The 12,927-nt window shown below is 39.9% G+C and overlaps 1 protein-coding gene across 1 annotated transcript in view; it reads right to left on the bottom strand.

The window, feature by feature from the left end:
• The window catches only part of EML6 (EMAP like 6), a 162,291-nt gene that overhangs the window by 67,876 nt on the left and 81,488 nt on the right, over window positions 1-12,927 (bottom strand). The window contains exons 16-20 of the mRNA XM_043603391.1: window positions 11,123-11,223; window positions 9,626-9,828; window positions 7,095-7,206; window positions 6,704-6,831; window positions 2,201-2,342 (exon numbers count right to left, since the gene is read on the bottom strand). Of these exons, the coding sequence (XP_043459326.1) occupies window positions 2,201-2,342; window positions 6,704-6,831; window positions 7,095-7,206; window positions 9,626-9,828; window positions 11,123-11,223 (686 nt within the window). The remainder of the gene's footprint in view (window positions 1-2,200; window positions 2,343-6,703; window positions 6,832-7,094; window positions 7,207-9,625; window positions 9,829-11,122; window positions 11,224-12,927) is intronic.

Raw genomic sequence — 12,927 nt, 5'->3', positions numbered from 1 at the left:
CTCAAGAGGTGTCTACAAAACTAAACAGTATGGGCTGACAGGGCTCCATGAGCAATGTTTTGTACTGCTCTCTGCAGGGTCACAGGGAGATATTTCTGAATGAGTATGGACTCTGTTGGGGGAGTGGTATTTAATAGGATATCTGTTTAAGAATAGCACCTCCCCCCCCCCCCCCCTTACTGTCAAGGCTTTGGTAAGCAGAGCTCCGGGCATGGAAAAGTCACACAGCATTGTGCTAAGGCATTCCAAAGTCAACTTCCACACACTCCCCTCCATCACTGTTCATGGTATGCTGAAAGCCATGTTATACCAGTAACTTCAAATTGACTTATCTAAATTGTATCTTCATTCATTCACTCAGTAATAAGTTATTTATGTACTGCTATGAGTCATGCATGGTGCTAGGGCCAAGAGGACAAAAGACAAACCTGTCCTTGAGGAGAGTCATCAAGATTAGGTTAGCCATATATTTTAGTGAACAAACCATGACACTTCTGAGAGTGAAAGGAAAAGCTATTAATAATTACACAGGGACAAGCTTTCTAAACTGGGTGGAAAGGTCAGCCCATCTAAGATACATTAGATGTTCTTTTGAACTAAGACTTAACCTAGTGAATAAAGCCCACTGTCTGACATTGAAGTCACTCACAAGGAGGTCTTGGTGTATCATTTTCCCAGTATAAATTAGTGGTCAAATGATTCAATCAGGTAGTGGTTTAAGAGCACAGGCTTTGGACTCAGACATGGGTCTGAATCCTGGCTCCACCACTTACTAAGGGTCCACAAGTCCACTGTAAAGAGAGGCTATAGTATGGCAGAGAAAAACAGCCTCAAGCAGTAGCCACAGGTGTGCTCTCTGAAGCCATGCTGCCTGGGTTTGAATTCAGTTCCGTCACCTACTAGCGGTGCAAGACCAAATGCAAATTGTTAGTAGTCACTGGCTCAACAATATTAGCCACGATTGTTACTATCGTCTTGACATCTTCTCTCGTTTTATCCCCCTAGAGTACATTCTCCACATCTCTCTCACTTGTAAAGCTACCAGGTACAAGTATTTTAGGGCCAGACCCCAATCTCATCCTTTCCTGAGAACTTTTACAAATCCTCTGAGCCTCAGCTCTCATGTTTCCTCCTTGATGAAGTTGTCCCTGGCAGCATGCCTTCCTCTGAGTCTCACCAGTCTCTCCACAGCACTCTCCACCCCACTCTGTGTCTTCTGCAGGCCTATGTAGATGGCATCGACAGGTTCCCTTGCCTTCTGGCTTTGATTGCCTTTGGCCAAGGGGGAGCATGGACAGGAGGCTCGTGGGAGGGAACGAGGAAAGAAGGGAGAACAGAGAGTCTGGGGTATGTACCCCCCCTAGCAGCCTTCCCGTGGGCCCACTGCATGCTGGCTGCATCCCCAGGCTGACGGATGGTCCTAGTTCCTGCCAGCCCCATCATCTCATACAGCTCTAACTTTCAAGGTTCTGGCACTGCTCTCTCTCTCCTCTTGCTCCTCCGGCCCAGGGCTGGTAAAGGCACCAGGCTGTTACTGGTGTTGCACTATCCCTGGTCACTTCTCACTACTCTGCCCACTCCTCTAACAAATGGTCTCCTTTTGAGACTCTCCTCCGATTGCTGTATTTGAATGGACCGTCTGTTGCTGGGCTCTGTTCAACTCTTGTCCACCTCTGACACTAGAGATGGGACCACTCACTGTGGGATCCCCAGTACCTGACACATAGCAGCTACTCACTAACTTGTACTTCCTGGTATACCTCTCTGTTCTGGTGCACATAGGGGTTAAATACAGGTTTACTCATTTTTTGATATTAACTATTTTTTTTTTAATAAAACTGACTTTTGTTTTTCAGTAACAAAATCAGTTGTTAGAGGCTGTTAGACATAAAGATAAACAGCATTCTGGAAATCTGATGTGTTTCAACAGATTCCCATAGCTCTCCATGACAAGAAGAAGGACATATTGCCCCCAGGTGGCAAACGTCTGTGCAATGCAAGGGAAATGAAGGAAATAGTAGATGAGGCCAGCCTTCTGGAATTTACGTCTGTAGCGAAGAACATTGAATTCCCATTCCCTTGCAGATCTGGGGGCATGTGACAGGCACACTCGGGAAATATTACTTGAGCGAATGAACGAACACACCACATTCTGTTGTTTGTAAATACTTTTACAGATGTGTAAGGTGATTGCATGTACCTTTTTTGAGCTTGCGCACTGCCAGCATGCGGTGCTGGGAGGATAATTCCCATATCCGGAGAGTTTTATCGTCGCTCACGGTTGCACAGATGGGCAGGAGAGGGTGAGCTGCCAGCCCCCACACTTCTCCTTCCATGTGCCCCTGTGGGAGAGGAAACAGGGCAAGACAAATGTGGCTCACGCTTCCTGGCTAGCCCTTTGGTGGCACTGCGCTGCATACCCAGCCGAAGAGGATCTTAAACAGCTCACAGTTTGAGCTTCCTTGAGCCAAGATGAAGGCACTAATTTTTTTTTTTTCATCTGAACTTGAGTCTAAAGCTGGTCCTACATGATGCTGAAGCATTCACTGTAAAGCAAAACATGGACTCATTGCTCATAAGCTTTGTTCATATGATGCCAAACATCTTTCCTTTTAGAAACATCTGGATGAATAAGGAAATCCCATCATTTTATCCTCTTGCTTGATATTGAGTTAGCCCAGTATATATAGATACAAATATACTTGGAAAACAGCTTAATCATGACATAAAACACCTTTTTCGATAAACTCATTTTCTAAAAGATATAGGTACCACCTATCTCTATCAGAGCAATATTCTTGTTCATTTAATTCCATTTTAGTCCTGTGAATGCATAATATTTGGCAAAACAAAAGTAAAGAGAGCTCAGTTTTCAAATCAAGCGTCCTGGGAATAACTCAAGTTCAGTGTTGGTTCAAAAATTATTCTACCCAGTGTATATCAGAAGACTGAAAGGTGCTTAATTGACATTGGACCAATTCCATATACCTATATCATATCACAAACACACCTAACTGGATTAGAAATATTGAGATAAAACGATTTTAAAAATGAACAATTAGGAAGAAAATGACTCTGATTCCTACAATTTATTACTTGATAAAGCAGTGTAGAGAATAGATTAGTGCACAGAACAATAAGAGACCAGACTGTTCACTGAATTTCTGCTTTTAGTGGCTAATTAGAAAAAGGCTTTGCTTAGTAAAGCAAAAAGGAAGACCATACAGGCAAGTGAAAGGTGTTTCAGGGAACAGGTGGCTTTCCAGAGAGAAACTGGATGATTCTGGTTTAACAGGGAAATTGTTTGAGCAAAAGAGTAATTTGGCAGAAGATACAAAGTTCCAAATAGAGCTGACATTCAACTAGCTGACAAGGGCCAAAGAGTGAATACATTGCATCTGGAGCACCTCATTAGTTTTCTAGTTGTCTTCCCATCTGAAGCCTCCTACCACAAAGGTCATAGTCAGAGGACAGGTCAGGTGTCAACCCCAGTGTTCCCCCAGAATGGATCTGCTTGGAGCCATTTCACAGACCAAGTTCCTTTTACATTTGGCTTGAGGACAGGACACACCTCTGAGATCCTTTTCAACAACTGTCTCATATATTTACTTAGACATCATATTTCCCTAACGTGACAGGACTAAATTTCTGTGTAACATAGGAATGGACAGTGAGCAAGACAGGCTGGAAGTATCTCAAGTGGCAGAGGAATGAGCTTGGAATCTTACCTTCCTACTGATCACCCATAAAGCTGGTAGTAAATAGGTGCATAATTCAGAGTCGATTATATTCAAAGAATACACAATGGGAGTTTTCAGAACTCATCTCCTATCATTTCTCTCCCCCAACCCAGACTGCCTTCTCTTAAAAAAAATAAGGAATCTATTTCAAGTGACACTGAGTTGCCATATTATTGAAACTGGCAAAGTGGTTCTGACATCTTCCCACAGCAGGGTAGTTGATGGTCTTAATCATGCTTCCTGTTCCTTAACTTTCCCTCAGTGTCCAACCTCTCTCAGAGCAGGCCTGTGAGCCCCAAGAGGATAGGAAGCCCTATTCCACTGTGTACAGCATGTAGCACAAGGCTGATCTCAGCAGGAGCCCAACAAACACTGATTGAATTGAACTACTTAGTTCTGCTTAGGAGGAAATGGCAAAGGAGTGACAGACAAGAAGAGAAAAGAGAGATGCTGACAGAAAAGGAAAAGAACGGTACAAGCGTAAGGAGACAAGATGGTGGTAACCAACATTTTTTTCTGAAGGTTCCACCAGCATTACTGCCTGCCCACAGATCAGGAGGCCACGCCTTCTGCATGGCTCTCTGACAGTCTCCATGCTGAGACATTTGGAGAACAGCCCAGTGTAGTGCAAAAGGAAAGGCTCTGGTATCTGACAAACCCTGGTTTGAAATCTAGCTCTATAGTTCTTAGCACATGGATGTGGACAATTTACTGGGCAGTGGGTCCCTCATCTTTTAAACAATTTCAACTGAGCAAATCTGTTGTGGAGAAATAAATTCTGTGCAACAGTATTGCCTGACACATAGTAGGCACTCAATAAGTGGTACTCGTGGCTGCTTTTATTATTAGAGCAACAGAAACAAATAGGGGAAAGAACAGAATTATAGAGAATGAAAGGCTAAAAGCTTTTATTTTCAAGTTTAAAAGATATTTAAATGAAATTAAGCTCAACTGTAATATTTTTTAAATTAGAAAACAGAATTCAAATCTTACAGTATTGTTTAAGTCATAATATAGTAAGGATGTGGACAAATATTTAGCAATATAGCATGTGTGCAAACAAATTAAAGTTCACTCGGGCATTAGAAAGAAATAGCCACTTTTCAATAAAATTCAATAAGAAGTCATCGCCAGAAAGAAAAAGAGATTCATTGGGAAGGAAACAAAATCAAGATCAGCTGGAGAACAGAGAAGTGACACCTCCTGGATGTACCTCCAGCACATTCTCAATCCTGTCTCCGAAGCACAATCAGCGACAGAGCTTTGGAGGTTTGTTTTTAACACGGAATTCTTTTTTAAACACATTCTTATTCGGGACATACTGAGTGGGGCTTGGGTACATGCATTTTTAAAACCTCACAGTGTTCTAAACCATGGTTATATGTGCACACCTGTCTCCAAGGTGCAGCAAATCAGAGGGCCACTCTCAGTGGGATTTTGGGGTTCATCTCTAACATAGCAAGCTTGTAGGAGACAGAGATGGAGCTCCTCCACTGGACCCACAGAAATCCTGAAACTTACATAATCAGTGCATATTTTTTTTCACTCCACCTTCTGAATGTACCCCCACCCTCTTCCACGAGCCTCTTCCACCCGTAAATAAGGTCCATCCATCACCAAATTGGGCAGGACTATCTGTCATCTCCACACACTCCCACCCGCTGAAGTGAAATTTTTTCACTTCACTGATCTTTGAAGACTCTGTTGATGTTTATTTTAATGTGATTTTACCTGAATATAATTCTTAAGGGGAGAGGGAGGGTAAGAAGTAGGTCATACATTTACATGCCTCAAGACTGAGACTAGACTGAGGCATAAAATCTAAGGAGACACTTGCAGATTTGGTGTGAGTCGAGAAAATAATTTTTTCTGACAGTTTTCTAGATTGAGAGATTGAGAAGAAATATACCTAAAAAGCCTCGTCCATAGCTGGACTTGATTTAGACAATGAGGTTACGGACTTTGAACAGATACTGTAATGGGATAACACTCTTGGGGACTCTAGGGGAGAGGAATGTACTCTTCATGTGGTAGGGATAGTAATAATCAGTGACCAGGGAAAAGAATGCAATGGACACATTCACGAGGTGACCCTCCTGATTCTCCTGGTTTTCATTCCTGCGTAAGCCCTCCTTTTGAGTGTAGCATGACCTGTGGCTACTTGCCAGCCAATAAAATATGGCAAAGGATATGGATGTTCAAGATTACATGTATTTGATGATATGATTATGTCATATAAGACCATATTGCCTATTTTTTTTTTCTCTTTCTTTTGGTGGCCTCAAGGAAGCAAGCAGCCATGTTGGGGAATCCCATGTGGCAAGGTTGTGTGCAGCCTCTAGGAGCTGAAGGTGGCCTTTGGCCAACAGCCAACAAGAAATGGAGCACTCTTGGGGCCACTGGATGGCTCAGTTGGTTAAGCGTCTGACCCCGGCTCATGTCATGATCTCATGGTTCATGAGTTTGAGCCCTGCTTTGGGCTCTGTGCTAACAGCTCAGAGCCTGGAGCCTGCTTTGGATTCTGTGTCTCTCTCTGCCCTCCTCCACTCGCACTCTATCTCAAAAATAAACATTAAAAATTTTTTTTTAAGAAATGGAGCCCTCAGTCCTACAGCAAGGAAGTGAATTTTGCCAACAACATGAGTGATCCTGGAGGCAGATCCTTCCTCAGGTGGACCTCTGATGAGACTGCAGCCGTTTACTGTAACCTTGTGAAACTTGAAGCAGAGGACCCAGTTAAGCCACACTTGGACTCCTGACCCACAAAAACCTTCAAATAAACATGTATTGTTTTAAGTTGCTAAATTTGTGGCAATTCATTATACAGCAATAGGTAATTAACACAGCAGTTGCATAACCCTGAGACTGAGTACCTACTTACACACTGAACCCTAAGTGGCCTCCTTGCCTCACCCTAGTCCTGGCTCTGATGGGAACTGTGCTTTAGAATCTGTAAACTGTACCTGAACGAGCAGTGTCATTGGGCCACTTTTGTCAATTTCCAGGATCTCCCCATTTTTTGTTCCCACCAGGATATGCCCATGTCCCAAAGTAATGGCACGAATTGAAGGGTTATCTTCCAAAAGCAAGCCTGAGGGGGGAAATACAGTACTTAATATTGCAAATATTATATTTAGTAGAACAACAACAAGAAGCCTGATTATTATATACATTCTGTCTTTGTAGTTCAAAAGCAGATACTAGGCAATCCCCCTCGATATTTCTACCAGGGGCTAGGAGCTCTAAATGCAGAAGAAGGAGAAGTGATTTGGTAATGGTTGTCTAAGAACGTTGGTACCATCTTTTCCATTCCTACGAAAAGAAAGATTCCTATTACGTATTTGGGAGTGGCACCTTTTGAGCTGGTTGACAATGCTGCTCTTTTAATGGCATAAGTCTTCAAGCATCTTTCAAACATGTCATCCCAGAGCTCCACAATTCCGTCCTTTCCACCCGTTACAAAACCCTGCAAAGACACACGTGGGAAGAATTAAATATACATCAAAATGACAAGTTACCCACCCGGCCTCAAAAGGGGTCCCCCTTGGGAAAAGCAGCTTTGTCTGTGTTTTCTTCCTAAGTACAGGAGACTGAAAAACCTGGTAACATAGAATATTAATATAATATTGGCTGGAAGCACGCTCCCCTACTTCTGCAGTGGATAGCATGTTCTCACTGTGTATTCCTTACATTTTCCTCAGACCTTTGGTTGGCACTTGGCACCCCGGGTCATGGATGGCCGATTCTGTGCCCAGCCCCCGACTTCAATGTGGGTACCTGGGGAATAGGACCAGCCTGAAAGCCTGGAAGAGTTTCTGGTACCTCATCTCTTCCTAGTCAATGAACTGGAATTAATGTTGCAATTAAAAATGATTATTAAATACTTTAAAATTAAACACTTACTTCCAGGAGAGAACACCATTATTTACTAAGAGTAACTTAGGCAGTTCATGTAACAAAACTATCCTATTTTGTTCAGTGAACATCAATTTCCAGGTTAATTTTTATAAAACCTGGAAAGTAAAATGCCTAACATATTGTTTTACTGAACAGTGTTTGTTTGTTTGTTTGTTTTACTGAACAGTGGTTTTTATTCTCGTTCTAAGCTTATGATTTCTTGGCTTTACTAGTTTTCCTTTCCAGCAAATACATATACCAACCTGCTCTTAGGAAAATCCTTTTTTCGGATGAAAAATACTCAGTAATTAATTGTTTTCTTGGAGACTTAGTTTACTTTACTTCAGTGAAGTTCACGTGGAAATAATATTTTAAAGTTTTTTACCTTAAATTCTGTATTCTCATTACAGGTTTGTAGGGAATATTTAATTCCCAAATTAAATTTAAATCCGGTTTATTATGCTGTGTCATCCTCATCTTTTCCATGATGTTTCAGGTTAACTTACCAAGCAATAAAAGAGTTTAAACAAGTTACTGCACATGAACTTCTAGACCTGCTCAAATTTTGCATTCTACCTTAATCTTATCCAATGTGCACTTTCACCCAAAACAAATTTGCCAATAAGCAACAGCTTAACCACTAAAACAACCATTATAATTGCACATCTAATGAGGACCTACTTCTGTACCTGGATCAGAAGTTCCCTCCTGGGAACAGGTGAATGCAAAATGAGGATTGGCTTAGTTAGGTTTGTTGGCCTCCACTGTTTGGAGGTCAGAGAATACAGATAAACTGGTACCACCAGCAAGGTGGCGGTGATTGAAAAACAGGTTTTTCTGGCAAATGGGTTGAACAAAGTATTTTAGCAGTACTGACAGTGTGATCTTTCTTAAAAACAAACAAATAAAATCGCTGCAAGGCAGGAAGGTAGCTGGACAGATCAGGACAAAGGTGAACTTAAGTGGAGATATAGCAGATGTGATGATTAATTTTGTGTCATCTTGATTGGTCAGAGGGTGCTCTGATCAAATATTATTTCTCTATATATCTGTGAGGGTATTTCCAGATGAGAGCAGTATTTGAATTGGTGGACTCAACACACTTGACCTTAGCCAAAAGGCCGAGAAGCAATGAATTGGTGGACTCAATAAAGTAGATGGCCTTCCCCAAGGTGGGGTGAGCAATGTGGGTGAGAATTGGATAATTCTTTGAGAGCCCAAATAAAAAAGGCAGAGGAGGGGGAATTCATCCCTGTTTTTCCTGTCTCACTGATTGAGCTGAATCATCTCATCTTTTCCCACCCTCAGACAGATTTACACTACTGGCATCCCTCGTTGCCTGGCCTTTGGACTTGCTGTGAATCATACCACCAGATTTCCAGGGTCTACAGCTTGCCGAGGGCAGAGTGGGACTTCTTAGTCTCCATAACTGCACGGACCAGCTCCTTACAGTACATCTGGTTTTTGTGTATGTGTAATCTGTAATCCCACTGGTTCTGTTTCTCTGGAAAACCCTTATACAGCCAGTGAAAAGCTTTCACTCCAACACTCTTGTGAAAGCTGAACCTGTCCACACAGGAACAAACTGGTTATCAACTTGACTTTTGGTCAGATTGCTGAGCAGGATAATAACTGAACCGGTCGGTACTTTGAGGTCTTTCCTTATTGTGTACAAAGGGGGAAGAGAGTGCTGAAATATTCCTCAGGACTCATCTGCTACTGGGTGTGTACATTATCCCAACACTTCTTAAGGGATTTTCAGAGGTGAGAGCCACGAAGAAGGAGTGTGAATAAAGTGGAGAGAAACTGCATGTAAAGAAATGATTATAAATGAGTGAAATTTTAAAAATATTTGTACTCATTTACATTCATGACAACTACTTCCCAATTCAGATAGGACTGGTTTTAGAAGCAAGCATCCTGTTGACGTGGGCCTTCCAAAGACTAATTTATAATTTTTGAAAGCTAATGATGAAAATATGTCATACCTTATCCAATGCATACATAGCAAACACAGGCCCATCATGAGCTTTCACCGTCTTCAGTAGGAGGATATCTTTCCAAATAAAAATATCTCCAGTAGCTGCTCCTGAGAACACTAGATCTTCCATTCGCCCATAAGAAACACACATCATTGTTTCCAATTTTCCAACACTTCCAAAAATTCCTCTTTTAGAGGTGAAGCCCCCACCTGAAGTGGACCAAGAATATGTATTATTTTTTGAAAAACTGACACCTTCTATGAGCATTTGGAATGACTGTCTTCAATGAAAACCCAGGGTGTCTACATTATATATACATATGTACAGATGTATAAATATGGCAGAAAAATCATAAAAATATTTTAAGAGGGTTTCTCATTTACACATTCATTAATTCAATGTTTACTGAATCCCTCCTTTGCGGCAGATACAGTGGTTGATGATGGGGTATAAAGATGAGAAGAAGAAGTTTCTTCATTCGATGGATTTAGGTTCTGGTTGGAGAGAGGACGCCATCTCGGTCCAACAAGACATGTGGCTAACCAAGGTTCAGTGCCAGTTCTGTGCCAGACAGAGGAAGGAGTGACTAAGTGCCAGGGGTAACTAGGAAAGTCTACATGCATGCTGACCAAGGAGAATGAAAACAGCACTGGCAGGAATGTAAAATGTAAACATGTTATGTATGTCTTACCTCAATTATTATCAAGATCTTTAGGGTAGGAAAATGAATCACTGTGTAGGAAAAGGTACATCCTTCAGATTTGTCCTTGCAATGTTCACATTTCCCTGCACTGCCCAACTAGCATTGAGAAGCCCATACCCATTCCAGAAAACTATGCACAGGCTGGTTCTCCAGACATGTTGGATGCCATTGTCTCTTCTTTAAACGTAGAAAGCACTGGAACAGTTGCTTATGTTTTGTTCAGTGTAAGATTAAGTCTGGTATCAAAGCCAATACTAAGAATTCACAATCCCAATAACAGGTCTGGTTTATTGGTGAGAAAAATAAAATGTGTGTGCATGTTCTGACATGCTTACTTACTCATCCTTATCAACATTATGATGCATAAAAATTTATTCGGATCACCTACTGTGTATAGTGTCAGGGATTAATTCATGTGTTAAATTCAGTGATAAATAAAAGAACCTTCAAAGTAGTGAAAAATTTATCCACCCAATCAAAGTGATTATTTTATTTCCTGCTCAGTAGTCTAACACAATGACTGCTTTCAGAACAGATGACTATGAAAATAATTATTTTCACAGTAGAACATTTCCCAAAGCTTTCTAGTTATCGATAAACATGCTTAGCAGCATATAAAATGTTTTAAAACTTAGACATCAAGTAGCCAAGTGAATATGGGATAGCATGTCTTCCTGACACATTTTAATTTTAAATTGCTCGGTAGTGGTGGTGGCCTTTTTTTCAGTTGGATTTTGGTTTTGTTTTCTTTTTTTTTAAAGCTCTTCAACCACATAAACGATAAACCCAAAGAACAGTACCTGCTTGCTGCCAGAATTTGATGTGCTTCATCCCAACTGTAACCAGTTTGTCAACATGGTGTGGGTTACACTTTACCACAAATATCTTATCCTTATGTCCTCTGCAAGAGACCGACAAGAAAAAAAAATCCAGTTTTCATGGAAGCACTGATACAGAGTTTTATTAAAAGTATACATTTGGTTTAACTTGCATCAAACACATGTAACAGGACAAGTAAATTAGAAAATAGTTTAAAATACACATGAGGTCTATATTAAAATCACGAGCTTTGCTTTTCTTTGCACGTTTGAGCCCTCTCTTCTTACTCTAATGTTGCTACCAAAGTGTAGTAGTTTGTTTTAAACAAATTAACAAAGTATTTATAATGGATCAGAATGTCTCCACAAGATAAAATTCATGCCACCAGCATAAGATTGTAATTCTCAGGATATAGAGGTCTTGTATAGGAAAAAGGGGAAGATACTGGAGTCATATTAATGAGAAGCTTCAAATATAATATTCTTTGCTGTGGGCAGCATAACTTTAGGTTATATGAAAGTTCAGCTAGAAATTATCAACTAGGAATGGAAGCCCTTGGCTCATACCAATGGGGAGAGAAAGGAGGTTGTATGTTGATTCAAGGTACTTTAGGATGCTCTGCATTCAGAAATACGAGTTGATAACCAAAGATACAGAAGGACAAATATAAAAATGAAGACTGATTGTAGACCTGGAGCTTTAGACCTGGTGTTCCATAGCGCCAGGAAAATTTTGCTATAGACTATAATCACGTTAGAATTTAAGGATTTACTGGACTTAATAGATTTTAATGGATTTAATGGACTATTTGATGGTCTTCTTTGGTATATTATGACAAAACCTTCATTATGTAAATTAAAACAGTTAACAAAAAGAGCACAGCTGACCAATATCTCTAATGAATATAAATAGTAATATTTATATAATTAATAATATATATAGATAATAATATAATATAGATAATATAAATAATATCTCTAATGAATATAAATAGTAATACCTTGAATAAAATTCTAGCCAAGAAAATCCACTAGCACATCAAACAATCAGACTTTATGACTGAATGCAAGGGTAGTTTATTATGAAGGACTCAAACAGTACAATTCATCATATTAACATGCCTAAGAAAAATTATGTCATTTCACAGATACTGAAAAGTTATTTAACAAAAATCTAACACTCATGTGTGATTTAAAAATAGTCAATTCACACTCAGTAAAGTAGGAATTAATGGAGATTTATCTCTTAGACATTTATATTTCCCTCAAGTCCTTGGCTCTCATTGAAAAACCCAGATTCATTCAAGAATAACTATACACAGGCTGACTCTCCATGTTATGTGCCATTATCCTTTAGAAGCATAAAGTGCTGAAACGGTAGCTTATTCAAGATGTGTTTTTGTGTGTGTGAACGCAAAGTCAGATTCTTACTTAATGTCATTCCCAATAAAATCAGGAACAAGATTATTACCACTGCTATTTAACCTTGTATTGAACATATTAACAAATGCAATTAGGTAAGATTTTAAAATTAAAAGCTTAGGAGCTGGAATGGAAGAGGTAATACTATTTCTATTTGCAGATGATATAATTATTTACCTAGGAAATTCAAAAGAAGTAATGTAAAAACAATGACAAACAAGATAATTTAGTCAAGCTGCAGTGTATAAAATTAAACAATCAATAACCTTAATATATACAAAAAAAAAAAACAACCAAAAAGTGACAACAAATGACTCTATAAACAGCAAAAAAATCAAGGCATAAATTTACAAGAAATTTGTATC

The sequence above is a fragment of the Prionailurus bengalensis genome, chromosome A3, assembly GCF_016509475.1.
Source record: "Prionailurus bengalensis isolate Pbe53 chromosome A3, Fcat_Pben_1.1_paternal_pri, whole genome shotgun sequence".
Classification (NCBI taxonomy): Eukaryota; Metazoa; Chordata; class Mammalia; order Carnivora; family Felidae; genus Prionailurus; species Prionailurus bengalensis.
Note: the sequence above shows the minus strand (reverse complement) of the source record. Positions and strands in the feature narration are given on the sequence as shown.